Source organism: Pinus tabuliformis, chromosome 4_2, assembly GCF_031772625.1.
Source record: "Pinus tabuliformis cultivar Carrire ecotype Pingquan chromosome 4_2, CPIR1, whole genome shotgun sequence".
NCBI lineage: Eukaryota > Viridiplantae > Streptophyta > Pinopsida > Pinales > Pinaceae > Pinus > Pinus tabuliformis.
The window spans coordinates 153,860,308-153,878,307 of NC_142304.1; the positions used below are offsets into that span (position 1 = coordinate 153,860,308).

The following is an 18,000-nucleotide window of genomic DNA, read 5'->3' on the forward strand; positions in this document are numbered from 1 at the left end:
TGGCTCGCTTAAGGAGGAAGTCTACTTGGAACAACCTCAGGGGTTCGAAGTACAAGATCGAAGGACACATGTATGCAGATTGAGGAAAGCCCTCTATGGGTTGAAGTAAGCTCCTAGGGCTTGGTATGATAGGTTTCTTATGAAGCTGAGATTTACGAGGAGCGATGCTGATCCTAATCTATACTTCAAGATTCAAACGGAGTTGCCTCTCATCTTGGTCCTTTATGTAGATGCTCTCTTTCTGACAGGTGTAGACTCTCTCATTTATCAATGCAAGAGGGAGTTGGCTTCTGAGTTCGAGATGAAGGACCTAAGACTGATGCATTACTTCCTAGGCCTGGAGGTCTGGAAAAAGCTAGGTGAGATTTTCCTTTCTCAAGGAAAATACATTGTGAAGCTACTCGAGAGATGTGGGATGGTGGATTGCAAGTCTGTGTCTACTTTGATGGAACTCAACTTCAAGAAGCTATGTGGAAGTGCTGCTGGGCTTGAATTGGCAAACCCTTTTGAATATAGACAACTTGTGGGGGGCTTGATGTTCTTGGTAAACTCCTGTCCGGACATATGCTTCGTTGTGAATACATTGAGTCAATTTATGGTCGAGCCTCATCACACACATTGGATTGCTGCTAAGAATCTCTTGAGATATCTCTGTGGCACAATCAACTATGGACTGAGATACACTGTCGGGAATTTGAGGCTACATGGATATACTGATGCTGATTGGGTTGACAGTGTGGTGGATTGAAAGAGCACATCAGGATGTTGCTTCTCATTAGGCTCTGCTTTGATTTCATGGATGAGCAGGGTTCAAAAATTGGTTGCTTTAAGCACTGCCGAGGCCGAATACATTGTAGCTAGTATGGCTTGTTGTGAAGCTGTTTGGTTGAGAAAGCTCTTCAATGAGCTATTTGAGCACGTGCTAGATACCATCGTGATCTTGTGCTACAACCAGAGTAGGATTCGCCTTTCAGAGAATCCCGTGTTCCACGATCACTCCAAGCACATTGATATTAGGTACCACTTTATCCGGGATATGGTACAATGGGGAGCAATAAGGCTCCAACACATAAGGACTGATGAGCAGGTCATAGACATCCTCAATTCTTAGCCTTCCGAGAGAGACTTGGAGTCGTGGAAAGACCCTCCCATGAGGGTCTCGCTTGAGTTGGACATTGAGCTCTGGAAGCTGCTGGGGGCTTGAGTTACTTCTTGGAGCTATGAGCAACCATAGGGTGAGTGGTTCACCTTACCCTATTGGTGCGCTATGTACAGGGTGAGTGGTTGACCTTCCCCTGTGATACTCCATGATGGCTGACATGTGTGTAGGGTGAGTGGTTCACCTTCCCCTACGATTGATGACACGTGTGTAGGGTGAGTGGTTCACCTTTCCCTACGATTGACATATGCATAGGATGAGTGGTTCACCTTTTCCTATGGCATATGAGCAGGATGAGTGGTTCACCTTTTCATGCTGATGCCTTAGTATACATCCTACCCATGTAGTCCGAGACTTATGAGAAGTACTTTTCATTTGGCCAATGAGTTGGGAAAAGTGGTTAGGGACCATAGCACTACTGATGGATGCATCGTGTATCTCCGTACTCTTTATGACTAGGATGGATGTATGTTGTTCAACAACTTGATCTGGGATCAAGTTTGATTAAGGTTCTACCTCTAGACTCTTTTGTCAGTGGAGAGTGGTAAGGTCTTGTGACTCACTCTCGATCGATTCTTCTTCATTATTCATATCAATGTTTAGCAGAGCAGAGATGAGATGAGATACAGAGATGGTACATGACGATAGGATGGCATGATGATTGATGATGATGGATGGATTGGCAGGTGGAATTCTCCCTAGTTGAGAGGGAGTGTTAAAATTGGCAACTAGGGCCAAATTCCACCTTGGGATAGCCCATTTGATGGAGATGAAGATTTCATTAATTTTCTCTTTTCGAGAGGACCAAAATTGATATAAAGATCATCTAATTTGGACAAGCAGAAGTGTGTTTTTGAATTTATGCCCACACGTGCAAATTGTTTAGGTCGGCCACATCATCATGTAGGCTCATGAAGCCCAATGGACGTGTCACTTCACCCTCAACGACTTGTATAAATACAAGTGACCTCTCACCTCATTTGGCATCATCTCTCAGATATTCTTCTCTCTTAATCTGATTGGTTTGTACAACTTTTGTGTAGTCGATTTCTTCTCACATGTGTGGCTGGAAAAGAGGACGAATTATAGGGCTGAATTGCAGCACTGTTGCAGGGTTTGACCAACGTTGACCAAGGGGTATTTGACCAAGTTTGACTGCGGTTTTGGGTCAAAATTTCGGTTTTGGAGAGCTGCATCTATTGGCACAAAAATCAAGGTATTCTGAGCACTTTGACCAGGGCTGACTGCAGAGTTGACAGCAGGATTTGACCAAGTTTGAATTCTGTTTTCATGACTTTTTTGGGCTGGATTTGACCATCTGAGTATGCCGCGTTTGACTAGGTATGACCGAGCTGCATTGTGGATGATTTGCTAGCTTTTTGACCAGTGTTGACTTTTTGGTTAGGGCTATTGTCTGCTGCAGAAAATTAACAGATTTGACAGGGCTGTTTTGACCATCATTTGGCAAGTCAACTTTGACTTTATTGTACTCTCTCTCCCTGCCGAACATTTGATGTAATAATAAGAAGAATTGATCAAAGGGTTTTTCCTTGGCAGTTGCCAAATCCAGTGTTCTCTTGTCTTGGCTTGTCTTCTGCATTTTGTTATTCATGTTCTATCTACACTTACTGTCAATATGATCTATGGTTAATGTGATTGCTATTGGAAACTAAATTGGAAATTTTCATTGGGCTGCTAAAGGAACATTGAGGAAATTGTGCAAAGCATAGAACATACCATTGTTATCTAAATTTTACATAAGAAGACACATAACTAATAGAATTTATATAACTAGAGTGATAATTTACATGTCTTTACGTAGTGTTGATTTATTAGGCATTAGAGAATTCTGAGCTTTACAATTTAAAGGATGTTTCTATAGGTAAGAAACTTCTTATGTAACAGGAGAGCTAAAGTTTTGGGTCTTGTTCAGATAACATATAAAATTGATGTTTTCTGGAGTCAATCTAGAATGTTTAGCTTTTAACACTGTATGAGATTGTGTCAACCTCTATCACACCATTGTTATTTATTTTGTCTGATATTTAACAACCATGAAACTTTTGTTTAGTTGCTTTTTAACGAGTTTAAAGGTTTTTCCCTTTGCTGTCAAGGAGTAATAAAAACATATAATTTAGATACATGTGAAGCAATGTTTTAGTGTATTTAGCTAATTTTGGCTACTTTCTCTTTACTGCAGTATGCTCGTTTGAGGAAAACTAATTATGAGCATGTCCATGTTACTGAACCACCAATAGATCATCCTCGGGATCCACTCTGTAAAACAGAGATGGAAGTGATGAAGGCATTTCTCTACACATCATCTCTATCAATTGGTTTGCTTGCTTATGTTTTGATTCTCTTTATTTTATCTTCTATAGTAGTTTTTTGACATCTGGTTGTGTCTGTAGCTGTATAGAAATTGTGTTTCCTATGTTACAGATCTGCCTCCATATCACCCTATAACCACAACTTCGTGAGTATATATATGTAAATGTAGGAGACAGATTGTTAACATGCAGTGCATTCTATTGAGATTCTAGGAGAAATTGGTACTGCATTCTTTAAATTGGGTACCTTGAGTAAGAAGACAAATTATTATCAACACCAAACCTCCCTTGTGGAAAAAGTCTCACATGCTCAGTACCAATTGATGTTCATCACTATTATCCATGCACCAAAAGCAATGCTGCTTATATCATCAAGGGCCCAGAAACAAACTTATTGGTAGCATGGGGAAATATATTGGTAGACTTAAACACTACAAAAATATACATTTTTTTGAACACCTAAAGTAACAACACCAAATAAATGCATTGCCACATAAATATGAAAACAAAAATAATATATAAGATGTCAAGTGATACATCACACGTTGAGCATTGACTTCTGACTGTCTTACAGTGGACTCACAATGGACTGTGCAGTCCTCCTATCTATTATTGGGTTTACTGGTACAACAATGTATGCATCTTCTAAGGAATCTAACTACCTCTTCTTTCATTCTGGGTCAGTGCACATATCTTTGCAAGTTGGTTATTGATTTTCCAATATTAAAATGGCCTTCAACTTTCTAGTTGTGAGCATCTCCTATAAGTTGTGTTTTCTGTTCTCATCTCTAGGCACACACAACTTGTCCAACTTTTACAACAGATCATGGAAATAGTAGTCTGCCTTGCTGTCACATTCTTCATGAACTTGGCCTTACAGCTGTTGAAATATCTCTTTGGAGTCCTCATCCTCTGTGTATCTTTTTTGTATTCTTCATGGGTAAAAGGTTCCATGTGCATAAGAGTGCAAGGTGGTGTAATTTTAAGTGTGTGTGGTATTCACAATGTCTTTTTCCGGCTTGTTTGTGGTCTTCTTGTATATGATAATGAGATGGAAACATTGCAAAGATCCCATCCATTTATTTTTGTCTTGCTGGTTAAAGCTTATTCTGTGCTTGCAAGTGTTGGAAATGCTAGTGATCGGTGTGAATGATGGTCTCCTTGCCAATTAGATAGTTCTTCCACTTAATAACCTCTAACAAAAGGCATAGAGTTCCTTGGCATATGGGTTAGTTCAGGATTGGTCCATGAAATAACTCATAAGGATAACACGTCAAAGGAGTGTTGAAAATATCGGTATCGGCAAAATATCGATGAGGGTCCATAAAACATCTTTTGGGCAATATTGGCGAAAATATCGGCAAACATAAAAGATGCATAATATATTCATTTTTTTTCTTCAGATTTTTAAACATATAAAGCAATAATAACATGAAATAAACACATTGGCAAATAAATATGAAGAAAACACTAATATATATGATGTAGTGGATGTAAAATAAAAATGATACATCAAAGGTGATACCAAATCCCGTTGATCCCTGATAATTGTCCAATCAAGGACTCAAATGTGAAGAACCAATACAAAATAACATCACATATATAAAAGTATCTCATCATCATGAGTTATATGTAGCAAAACAAATAAAACTAGCAACTATCTATATGAGATCAGTGCCCTCTCCCCCTTTTACGGGAAAACATGATGGGCTGTTTTCCAGGCCTGCCCCTAGCAGTAGAAGGCCTTGCCCCTGCACCTAATGTCAAATAATGACTGCTGGGTATGGAGTTGTGCTCTCCTATATCTATAGCAGATGGTGCTGACGCTGATGCTCCCACAGTCTCCTCCTCCTCCTCCTCTTCCTCCTACTCCTCGTGCTGCTCCTCCCTCGAGTCCTCCTCTTGTTGCCCCTGTTCTAATGGTTCCTCTGGCTCTAACCATGTAGGTGACTCCTCCAAGATGGGCACCTCAGACTCCGCTGTCCATTGAGACAATACATCAATATTGTCTAAGGAAATGGCATTTGGGTCCATTGGTGTTTCTATTTGCTTTTCTCAAAATTAGAGATTATAATGTACATACACTAAATCATTGAGGCGTGAGAACTCCAATCTGTAAGAGTGTAAAAAAAACAAATGATTCTTGACTCTTGACACTTGAGGGTCATAAATTAAAATTACAATAAATGTAATTGCTCAACTGAAGGTTGAAGCTCAAAATTATACCTGTTGCGTTTTTTTGAGTGTATTTTCTCAAATACACTCCAATTGCACTCACACCCTGAAGAGCTACATGTTTGATTGAGGATTCTTATGGCCAATTTCTGCAAATTTGGTGCCCTTGCACCATAGCTTCGCCACCAAATATCTACAACAAAATAAAGAAATAAAAAAGTCAAAAACTTAAAACATATTTAAACTTTCAAATAAAAGTTGCATAATTGAATTTTAAAAATCTAGAATTATAAATAAGTAAATTCTAAATTGAAAATTTTAATGAGTGATGATTTGTCACTTACGTGGCATGAAGAGGGTCTTTTCTTTAATAGCATCATCAAAACCAAATAGGCCAACACAATCCCGATAAAACTGTATCTCGCGATTGATTTTGCTGCAAAACTTATGATTAGGCACCATCCTCTGAATGTAGGGATGGAGCCTGTTGTCGCACAAAGTGTCTAGGCAACGCGGCAATGCTCAGATCGGGGGCTGTCACCCTGATCCCCAATCTCTTTGTTTAAGCTGTCTCCCTGTAGCAGGCTAAGGGGGGTAGACCCTATGGAAAAATGGAATGAAGAAGAACTAGTTGGGAACCAACTAGTTCAGGAGACACAGTGAAGTGATCAAGTACTTGATTAAGATTTAGCAAGACTTATAGGATTTGATTAGATTTTAAACGATTGATACCAGTGCCTTATGGAGTCAATGATCTTGCTAGGGAAATTAAGACCAAGTAATCGATTAGCAACTGCTGCTTAGATGAATGACTATCTTATATGAAATGCAGATCCTAAAACTAATGTGAGATGCAAGAATCTTGGTTAATTTTAGTTAAATGCCTATTTAAATGTGAATCTTTCAATCCTTTCTGTGTTGAGCCTGATTTTGTAGTAATTGGCAGAGAGAAGATAAGGTGAAGCACACTAAGGTGTGATTAACGATACCTCTCCTGAAAATCTAACATACCCGGTGCCTCCGGCGTTGCAGAGAGCTGTGGCTCTGACGACTGCAAGGTCATCATTTTAAGTACTATTAAAAACAGGTTCTCAAGCAAAGATTGATGGGTACCTATCTCTCTATCGACCAAGCTTATGCTTGGAAGTAAATTTTAGTTATTTAGAACTAACTTATATGCAAATGCACCTGATGATGAGAAGAGATATGACCCGAGGATTAGAAACACTTGTGTCGCAAAAGCCCTTGATCACCAAAATAAAATGCTCGCTTTATTGGATGAAGACTTAAAAATAAACCCCTGAAAATATTACAATTAAACCACAAGCTTATTTCAAATCTTTTTGATACGATTATAGCTCAAAGAGAACAAAAACTTCTTTGCAATCAATGTCAACGGATGCTAAAAAAATACTCAGTTTATGAAACAGAAGATATGCATTTTATCACAATTCCATGACAGAGTACTTAATTTTCAGAAAATTAGTTTTGAGGACAGTAGTAAGAAAAACTTTATGACAACAACAATATGATAATGAAAACAGTAAGCTATCAATGATATTTTTATGCCAAAAATTTACCGAAATTTTTCCAAGCTTGCCCACACGAATTATCAAAAAATTCCAGCCTGTTATGATGTAATTTCCAGAATTATATCAGATCTGATATACTTGTTACAGCCGACAATTAAAACATGAAATAAGCCCAATGATGAATGCCCAACTCAAGAAATTAATTCCTTAATGTATTAGACAACTTAGGAACTGATTTTAGGCTAACCCACATGAAATTTTGCCACTGTTATATTTCAGACTTCAGAAACAAAATTATTCATAGATAACAGACAACGAAATTTTTGATACACATCAAACATAAATGACTTTTTAATGTATTTAGCAATTTTTTTAGTTAATTTCAAACCACTTAGATGTGTTTTTCACCACTATTAGAAAGGTATATGACTGCTGTAGCAAATAGTAAGGAAAAAGATAGTTTAGAGATCAAACCCTTAGACTCTAGGCCTTGAAGATCGCTTGCCCAAGTTGCCCATAAAATTTCAATACCTGAAACATGGAATTTCACCAAATTTTCTGCAAAAACCCACCAATGATTAGCTTCACAAAATCAAATATTCAAATCAGAAATGGAGCAAGGGGAATCTAGGGCCAATGAGAGTTAGCACAAGGCTCAATAAAGCTAGCATTGGGCTAGGAGAAGGCAAATCTGGGCTTAGGAGCCCCAAAACTTGAAACCCTTGTTCGAAAAAAAATTATTTTGCTTCAGATCTTCAGACTTATTGCAAAATCTTTAATGACTCGCCTTGCAAAAATATTTGGGACAAGATATTGCCCTCCAGGGTCTAGATCTGTCTAAAAACCCTCAGATCTGCTTGAAAAAATTTCAGATCTGAAGATTTTCTTGGCTGATTTCACAGATCTATTTCTGAAAACAATCTTTGAGCCCAAATCTTGCCCTCCAGGGTCTAGATCTAGCTTAGATTTGAAGATTTTCTTGGCTGATTTCTCAGATCTATTCTTGCACAAGTGAAAAAAAACCCAATACCTAATATGTACAAAAATAGAGAAAATCCCAAAACCCACGTGTTAAAATTCAAAATAATGTTACAAAATTTCAGATCTACGAAAGTAAATAACATATCTATACAAATAATTTACAGATCTATCAGATCTGAGGAGTATGAGTCCAACTCCGCTCCCAGATCTGATAATCTAAGGCTCTTAATAGCCAGATCTATCAAAATTTCCACAAAATATCTAAAATATTTTGAAATTTTAGAGAGGTACTAACCCAAAAACACCCTGCAGAAAAAAAGATATTCGTTAGATAAATCCTGAGGCTTGTATGAAGTAGGCTCTTTAGAAAATATTTGTTGAGAGTTGGCTGGTCAAACCGAAGACTATCCCCAAACGCTCAATGAGAACCTGAGAGATCTTCTGCAAACATTAGATCAACCATCAAATCAAGTAGAGAAATAGAACAACAATAAAATTATGAAGAGATAGAGATACCTGCTACTTCAATCAAAATTAAAAATGTTACCCTAGATCCAACAAATTGAATAAGATACGTATATTTAGATTATTCTAAGAGAGCTATTGATTGATAGTTTTCACATAATATTAAGCAGAAATTAAAACAATTTTACCATGAATTCATGAAGAGGAACACTATAGCACGTTGAAACCCCAAAGATTTTTGCATTAATTCAAAAAAGTATACAGGAGAGCTTGAGAGCTTAGTACATGATCCAGAGATCGAATGAATTCATTGAAAAATGACCTCTTATTTAAAGATAAACCCTCCAACGGTTAGTTCAAGTGATCCTCGTCAAAGCAATCTTGACCGTTGACGAGGATTAAAATTTCTTTTAATCTCATCTGTCGAAATTTTAACTTCTTGAGGAAATTCGAATTTTTCAATTAAATGCATTTTAATTGACTCAAAAATAAAAATTTTGAGTTAATTTCCTCAAAAATTTGACTTCGACTTAACCCCCAAGGACTAAAGGCTTAAAATTTAGCAAAATAATTAATTTACCTTAGTCCTGGGGCCTTTTAAAATTGGAATTTTAAGGATCAGCCGTCCAATGAATTTTGCTCTTGGAAAATTTAAATTTACCTAGGACCTAGAATTGATTAAATTTCTGGCTTAGGATTTTAATTAATTTTAGGCAGAATTAATTAATTAACCTATGAGGGGATAAATTATTTTTCCAACCTTCAAGACACTTTACATCATAATTTTCATATCTTTTACATCATAAAGGGGAAAACCCATCTGAAAAAGACCCTCACAGACTACCCATGTTTGCGACACAGATATAATCCAGCAGACCAAGCAATTTGTAATAAAATAACCTAACCAAATAGTTAGGATTATTTCCAAATTACTTTTACATAGACTCAATCTATAACACTAGGACTCGCCTAAGATCCCAGTGACAAAATCCATTTTGGCTTTTGGTAAGGCTGAAGGAAAACTTTGTCGACCATCTGAGAATGGATCGGTGAGACAAAAAACCTCCCGGAATGTAGATCATTACCAGAAAAGTAGGTTCACTTAGGTAATTACATACACAACATGGATCTGCTGAAATTATTTACATTATACACATGCAGAATGGGTTTACATTATAAGATGATGATCAAGCTGATGATGATAGCTGGACGACACAAACACATCGATCAGGTGCTATCCCTTTTGCGAAAAAAGGGGGTGTACTACTATGGGTCGTTGACACGTAGTGGTCAATAGAGCCCTTCCATCACCTCGCCATCAAAATCAAAGGCTCATTTGTATGAAAATGCGGGGTTGAGGAAGAGTGCTACTGCATGAATGGGTCAATGAAGCATTCCTGTCCATCGACTATCAATCACGTCCCATAACATCATATGTCTATTAAGCCCCACAAAACCCTTGTCTGGATAATAGGAACGAATAGCCTCCTTGGCTCTATCCATGGCCTCATACAAATAAGCCATTGCAGGCTTGTCCCCATCTACCAATCTCAGAACCTTTACTATAAGTTCACTAAATGAGCGCACTTCTTGTACTCCTTGCCAAAATGTGTCAGTGTACACCATTTTTTCAATGGCTTTCCCGTCCTGTCTCCTGCTTTATCCACAATCACGCCACTCATCAGAAACAAACATTTGCTTCAACTCAAACTAGCATCAAAGCAAAGATTGAAGGATAATAAAATTGGTGGAAAAACGTGTAATTGCAGGATGCCACAACTCCTTGTTTCTAGTATATCTCCTCATGAGGCTAAGAACAAAAGCATGGTTATATATAAACTTGGGGATGCTCCTAGCCATATTAATCACCTCTTTGATGAAGGAGAGTTTCCCCATATCCTCAAGCACCAAATCAATACAATGTGCTGTGTATGGAGTCCAAAACAATGTGCGGTGCCTCTCCATAAGCATCCTGTCGGTAGACACATAATTAGCTGCATTATCTGTTATGACTTGCACCACATTCTGCACACCAATCTCCCGGATGAACCCATCTAACAACTCACATATCATTGCTGCATTTTTTATATGTGCTGATGCATCCACTGATTTAATAAACATGGTACCTTTAGGACAATGTACCAAGAAATTTAGAAGGGTCCTACCCTTCCTATCTGTCCAACCATCAGACATCACTGTGCATCCAGACACTTCCCATGTCTGTTTCAACTCCGCCAATCTAGAGTTGATGTCTTGCTTTTCTGCTTGAAGGATTGGCCCTCACAACTCCTCATATGTAGCACTTTTGTAACCTAGGCCTAGAACAACAATAACATCACACGTTCGCTGCCAAAATGGATTGGTTTTGGTGATGTTGAGAGGTAAGTCGCTCCAAAAGAGACACCTCCCCATAACTTTATCTGCTTCTTGCTTATCCTTTCCTTTAACAACTGATTTTATGAAAGGTTGTGCTCCATGTCCTGTTCGTGGAACAAAAAATGATGACCTCCCACTCCCAGTAACATTAGCAGTAATAGGTGACGCTGTGGAGCCTCTCCTACTACCCCCAGCCTCAAAATCAGAAAAAGATATCCTGAAAGATCTACCTACACGTTCAATCGTGTTTCTTTCTGCCTCTTCCTTCTTTATGTCTTTTTCATCAATTGTTTCAAGAGCTTTTTGTATAAGCTCTACACTAGAAATCGTATAAAGCCCAACATCATGTTCGGGGAGTCCAGTTAGATGGTATTTCAATTGCGTAACTCCTCCTGTCATCTTGGTGCCACACAATTTGCATGATAGATATTCCCGATTTGTCCCACCATCAAGCTCCCCATACTCCCAAAATGGGTCCAAGGCTTTTGGCATATTTGTAGTGAACTAATTCAAACCTAGGGCACCAAAAAAACAAAAAATTGGCATTAAACACCCATACACAAAAAATAATAAGTAATAACCACCTCATTTTAAAAAATAATTTTTTTACTACATTATTTGCAATGTGAATGAAAAATGGCAATAAGAGGGTGCATAAGAAAGTTAAAAAAAAGGAAGTTTGCTGTCCAAATATGGAGAAAACCCTTGCATTGATTTAGGGACATGAAAATCATAGCAAATGGAAAAAAAACAAAGAAGCAAAATGTTCATAGGTAAAGAGGCAAACAAGAATAACCCTAAATCAATGAAAAAAATCATTAACATGGGGGTTTTAAGAACATACTTGTCAATGGAAGAAATGAAGTTTGTCTCACTGATCTTCAATCTTTGATCTTCAAGTTTAGTTGGTGGTGATAATGGTTGTTTGCTCCTTAGTCCCTCCTTGAAAACCACCACAAAGCTCTTCCCCTTCCTTCTCCAAGACTAAGAAACCAAAATGAGCAAATAAAACTACCAAAATCGCTTTTCTAGCCGCAATGCACCCTGCCCGACAATATTTGAGGTCATAGCGCGATATTTTGCCGAAATATCGGCGATATTTCGGAAATATCGCGATATTTTCTCGGCAAAATTTTGGCTTGCCGAAAATATTGCGATATTTCCGAATATCGCCGAGATTTCGACGATATTATCAACACTGCGTCAAAGGGATTTAGCCGATGAGAGAATGCTTGGATTGGTACTTGATTGATTTTATGTTTTGGTTCAAAAAACTTTAGCTGATTCTTTCCCCATTGAAAACTCTTTGCATTGTCTTCTATAGCATGAAGTGGATTGTTCACAACTCAAAATAATGGTAAGAGCTTCTTGAAGGTATTTGTAGGCTCCCATAAATCTCCTTGCTTTAGTAACATTTGTAGGAGTTCGCCATTTGATGAATCCATCTTCTTAGGATCGATCTTGAGTTTTTCTCCACCAATCTTGAGTTATGAACTCACATTTCTTAAGGTTTTACAACTGATGTTTACTCAATGTCTCTAACACTTACATTCAATATGAGATATGTTCTTTTCAAGGGGAGCTAAAATGAATGTATTGTCCAAGTACACTCTAACAAATGAATCTAGGTAGGGATGCAGTGCATTATTCATTAAACACATAACTCTAGTTGGTGCATTACATAACCAAAAGGCATTAACAACCATTCATATAGACCTTGCTTTGCATTGAAGGTAGTCTTCTAGTTGTCTTCTTCTCTAACTTGTAGCTAACAATAGCTTGATTTGAGATCTAGTTGGTGTAGTTCTTTGCACACTGCAGTTGGTCCAACTAGTCATTGATCCTTGACAATGAGTTTTGATTATTGAGGGTAATATTGTTATTAGCTTTGTAGTCAATGCACATTCTCCATTTTCAATCTTTTTGGGTGCTACGTTGATGGGTGACCCAAAAGGTGAAGTACACAATATTACATCTTGCAAAGCTTCTCCAACTAGTGTTTTTGAACTTGTGCATCCCTCTACAGTCCCCTTCACTTCTATTGATTCATCTCCTTGCTTATTTGTCTTAAGAAGACTTGTGCAAATTGCCTACTTGAGCTAATCAGTGTCTCTCCTTGCTTGGAACTTGCTATAGAGATCTTGGATTTACCTTTGTATGCATTAACTATTAAGGATTTAGGGAGTATTGTTTTACTCTCCTCATGAGGATAACATCGCTCATGCACATGTATGGGCTTCTAAATATTCCAAAACACACTTCAAGTGGCATTACAACTACCTCCACTTTAGTAATGTAATTTGTACCAATGGATAATCTAAAAATGCATTGTTTAGTAAATCTATCTTTACATCGTTATTCATCCATCCGAGTGAGTATGGATGAGGATGGCCATGTACTTCCAATCTAAGTTTTCTCACCTAAGTCATATATGATGAGGTTGGCTTGTGTACTTAATTCAAATAGAAAATATACCTTTGTTTTCTTGACTTCTATCTTGTGCTAGAAGAGTCTGGTCATCTCCTTCCCTTTGCTATGACGAGTTGAAAAATTGTAACTAGGCTCGGTCTTCATTATGATGTAATTGTAATCATGACATTGTATATTCTTTATAAAGAAAAAAATGAAAGAAAAGAAATTATATTTTATTTATGGAGTATGGGTTTCATTCTCAAGTTTGAGTAAAAAGCATGTTCTTCGTGATTTTAGGTCTTTTTAGGATAAAGAATAATAGTTGTCATGTGTCATAGTCCCATTTGGACTCATTGTAATGAAGAAAAATATTTATTTTGTTGAGAAAAAGCCATGGATAAGCCCAAGACCAAGTTGGCCCAAGAGAAAGATCAAATTTGTCATGTCCATTCTCAAATGAATTAGTCACAGGATGCAGCAACACAATTTTGGCAGCATTTTTGGGTTAGGAGGAGGACCCCACACGTAGAAACTTAAGAACTATAGGCAATTCGATTTATTTATGGCAGCTAGTGGAATGTGGGGGCCACCACATGCATAATTCGAACTTGGCCAAGGAATACATTGGAGGGAATTCGAGATAGTGGAAGGAGGGGCCCACAAGGGGCTAAGGGGGCCCAAGGTGATAAAAGAGGATGGAGCTCTCATTTTGCAACATTCTTATTATTTGACAAACAAACTCACTTTTGTACGCTCTGCTGTTTAGCGAGTCTACCGATTGTTTAGCCACAGATCTCTCACGCGGGAGATTCAACCTCTTCTTTGGGGGACCATCCGTGCCTGCCCTAGGGAGGTTGTTACACAGGAGTTTCCAGGGAGTTCGGTACAGTCACACACTTCAACCATCAGCGCAGGGAGGAACTGCGTATTCCTGGGCAGCCAGAGAACACGCAGGAGGGGTTGGAAATCAGCAAGGGGGATTCACAGCTTGCTGGGAGAGCCGGGAATAGATCAGCAAGGGGGATTCACAGCTTGCTGGGAGAGCCGGGAATAGATCAACAAGGGGGATTCACAGCTTGCTGGGAGAGCCAGAAATAGATCAGCAAAGGGATTCATAGCTTGCTGGGAGAGTCGGGAGTTGAGGAGGCAACATAGAAAAGGCGATTTTGCTGGAGTAGCAGCCAGCCAGACCAACGCAACAGTCAGTGGAAGTTCTGGACAAAGGTACTATGCAGAGGCCTGTAGCAGCAAACTCGTGGTGCTGGGAGAGCAGGCATCAGGGCCAAGGGTCATTCAAGGAGCAAGGAGTGAGTTAATACAGGTGAACCCAACATTCTAGGGGTATTTTTAGAGGGATTTGCAGGCTGTTTCCTGCAAGTCGAATCTGGTAGTAGCAGCTGGGGAGAGGCTCCAAGGGGGCCAAAAATCCAAAATCAAAACCAGGGAAATTCCCTTCTGGGTTTTGTCCAAGGAGTCTAGTGTTGAAAGGACATAATTTTCTGGGCAGTTTTTGGACACATTCCAGCAGGTCGAAGTCATCAAATCAATAGTTTTGTTGGGACAATGCTGTGCAAGTGGTGCAACAACTGAACGACCATCATCTCAGTTATTCCATCACCTAGGTTTAGTCCAACTTGTCCTTGAGACAAGCCCAGGTGCACCACTTCATTTATATTGTACACATTGCTCTAAGATTTTATAATATATGGCTCAATAGTTCTATATTTACAGTGTTTTATGGGTGTTGATGAATGTTTTTAATTTTTCACTGCTGCACTGTTTGTTTATCTGGATTATCACTTAAATTCCTGTTTGGGAACATTACAAAATTGGCCTAAATGAGGGCTATTCGACCCTCAAGAAAGGCTATAAATACAAGGGAGCTCGACCTCATTTGGACACACATCTCAAGCAAGTTCGATCTGTAATAACGAAGGAGAAGAAGAGTAGCTGGGAGGACGAAGAAGAAGAACAGAAGTCAAAATTTTGTCAAGGAAGCTTTTCTCTTGTCTCACTAGGGTTTGTGAAGCTGCTAGTTGCAGGAGGACGAAATTCTGTTGCAGTTGCAGGGGGTTGAAATTGCAAGGTCAAAATTCTATTGCAGGGGTCGAAGTTGCAATAGTAGTGTAGCAATATTGAAGTTTTGGAAGTTGTCTCAAGGAAGATTTTGTTGGGGGCTAGCTTGGGGCTTGGAGGGTTTATTGGCTTGGGTCTTTGGGTCTTGGAAGTCTCTTTTGTAAGCAGATTCTAAAGAAGAAGAGAAGCATTTTCTGGGTTTTCCCCTTGGAGGGGCTTTGCCTTGGCTTGGAGCCTACATCTTATGTATTCTGTCTCTTTGTGATCTTCATTGTGCTTGGTAATTGCTTGATGAACAGATTTAAAGAAGTAATAAAAGACCAACTAGCAAGCAATTATCAAGATAAGGAAAATAAGTTATAATCTATAAGTCTCCATATCAACATGATGGATGTTGCTTATATTCATGTCCCTTTGCATTGTAGTACGAGCAATCTTTTCATATAATTATGAGTTGCTTTCTCCTCGATCCCTTGAATCTATGCTTAGGTGTTCTTTTTAGGTTGCTCCTTGTTACGATTCTGTGGATTCAACTCAAGATGTAACTTCCAACACTTGCCTTTGGTGTGGTTATCTATGTTATAGTATGCTTATCTTTCCCTTACCAATGCTTCTTCCCCTCCTTGGAAGAGCCTTGTTGCTTTGTCTGCTTTGAACTACTTAGTTGTCCTTTCTTCATGTCTATCTCAAGGTACCATGCTTGGACACAAGCTTTGTCAATGGACGTCGGCTTTAAGAACATCTCTTGACTCCTTAGATGACTTTGTAGACCACCCAATTTTTTAATAACCTACATTTGGATTATTGGGATAAATTTCAATTGAATGGCTTGTTTTTTGAACTTGGCAATGTACTTTTGTACACTTTTTCCCTTGTCTTTGATGGTTGTAGTGTCAACCGTTGAAGAAAGTGTAACTAGGTTCAGTCTTCATAAATGTACTTTTGATATTCGTGTTTATTTAAGAAAATAAATATTATTTTTGTTATATTTATCAATGAGTTTCTTGCTCATTGAAGTAGGTCAAGCACATATTTAAATGCTTCTAGGAAGTCTAAGAGTCAATGTATTTATTGAAGACCCTTAAGGGCATGTTACACTATGTATTAACTTGTATAACAGTCAAAGGAAATCCCTCCAAGCAAAGTCAAGTCCTCTCCATGCAACGACATCCTCCTAGCAGCAAAAATGATGAAGAAATACCAAGTCGGCCTTAAGTCGGCCCAAAGGAGGTACAATCCTCTATATATAGAGGCTATCCACTCCCTCATAACCACCATCACTCACCTCTGAAATCAACGGGCAAGAGAAGTCAAGGAAAAGCGAAGAAGGACGAAGTTTAAGGGGTCTCCAAGTGCAACGAAGAAAGAAGGAAGAAAAGCGAAGTTTTGGGACTATTTCTAAGGCAAAGTACAGTCACACGTGCGAAGAAAAGGAGGGCAGTCTGCGGGTATATCAGCAACAAGATCACAATCACACATTCATCTTTGTTTGGGTTAGAAACTTAGGCCTACAAGGCCTCCTAGTCAAGCGAAGAAGACTCTCTCTCAAGCGAAGGTGAAAGGACCCTAATTCACAAGGATACCTACCATAGTGCGAGAATCTAGGGCTGCTATATAGTCACATTAGTCTGCATATACATCTCAAGAGGAATCTCGTTTGATCAAGAGAAAGGTGTCTCCATAAGTAAAGGACATCACGAAGTATAGAAAGAGAAGCATCTCATCTAGAGCTCACATAAGCAAGGTCTATCTCCAATCAAAGAACGAAGAAGGAGGACGGAGTGCTGGGGAGCAAAGTGCAGGAAGAAGGAAGACTAAGTACAGAAAGGAGGAAGGAATTGACTTGTGCTTGGAGGACATTCTAGTCAAGGGTCTAGAGTTTGGCATTGATTAATAAGAAGCTTCAATAAGAGAAACTTACCAAAGGGTTTTCCTCTCTTAGAGGGAGAGGTTTTGGCCTTGGCACAGAGCCAACATTTTGTGTTCTTGTTTCTTATGTTTTGGTAGCAGTTTGATGAAGTAAATAAACACACTAATAATAAGAAGAAAATCAAGCTAAGATAAATTGTAAAAGTACTTCACAAATTGTTATCTAGTCTAGAAGAATCCTAATATATATTATTGCCCTTGATTCTTCAACATGGAATCAAAGCATAGGTGACACATCAAGAAAAAGGCATCTCAAGAACACTCATCAAGGAAGGACATTTACAAGGTTGAAGCATCAAGCCAAGAAGTCTCAATCAAATCAAGGGCAAGAAAGGACTACAAGAAGACTACAAAGCAAGATGAGAATCCTTTTGTATAAAGGCACCTACAAGAAGAGCAAATCAAGGAGAGACCTACATCAAGCCACACCACCTTCAAAAGGAAAAGCACTACAAGCCAAGTCATCAAGCAATCAATCAAGTCCATTTGAAGAAAGCAACTTGAAGAACATCAAGATCCAAGGAAGGCAAGCCATCAAGTCTTCAAGAAGAAAGCAAGTCCACTA

The 18,000-nt window shown here is 38.6% G+C and overlaps 1 protein-coding gene across 1 annotated transcript in view; it reads left to right on the forward strand.

The window, feature by feature from the left end:
* PTAC6 (plastid transcriptionally active 6) overlaps positions 1-18,000 on the forward strand; it is a 162,217-nt gene that overhangs the window by 65,971 nt on the left and 78,246 nt on the right. Inside the window, exon 3 of the mRNA XM_089428367.1 lies at positions 3,360-3,464. Within this exon, the coding sequence (XP_089284493.1) occupies positions 3,360-3,464 (105 nt within the window). The remainder of the gene's footprint in view (positions 1-3,359; positions 3,465-18,000) is intronic.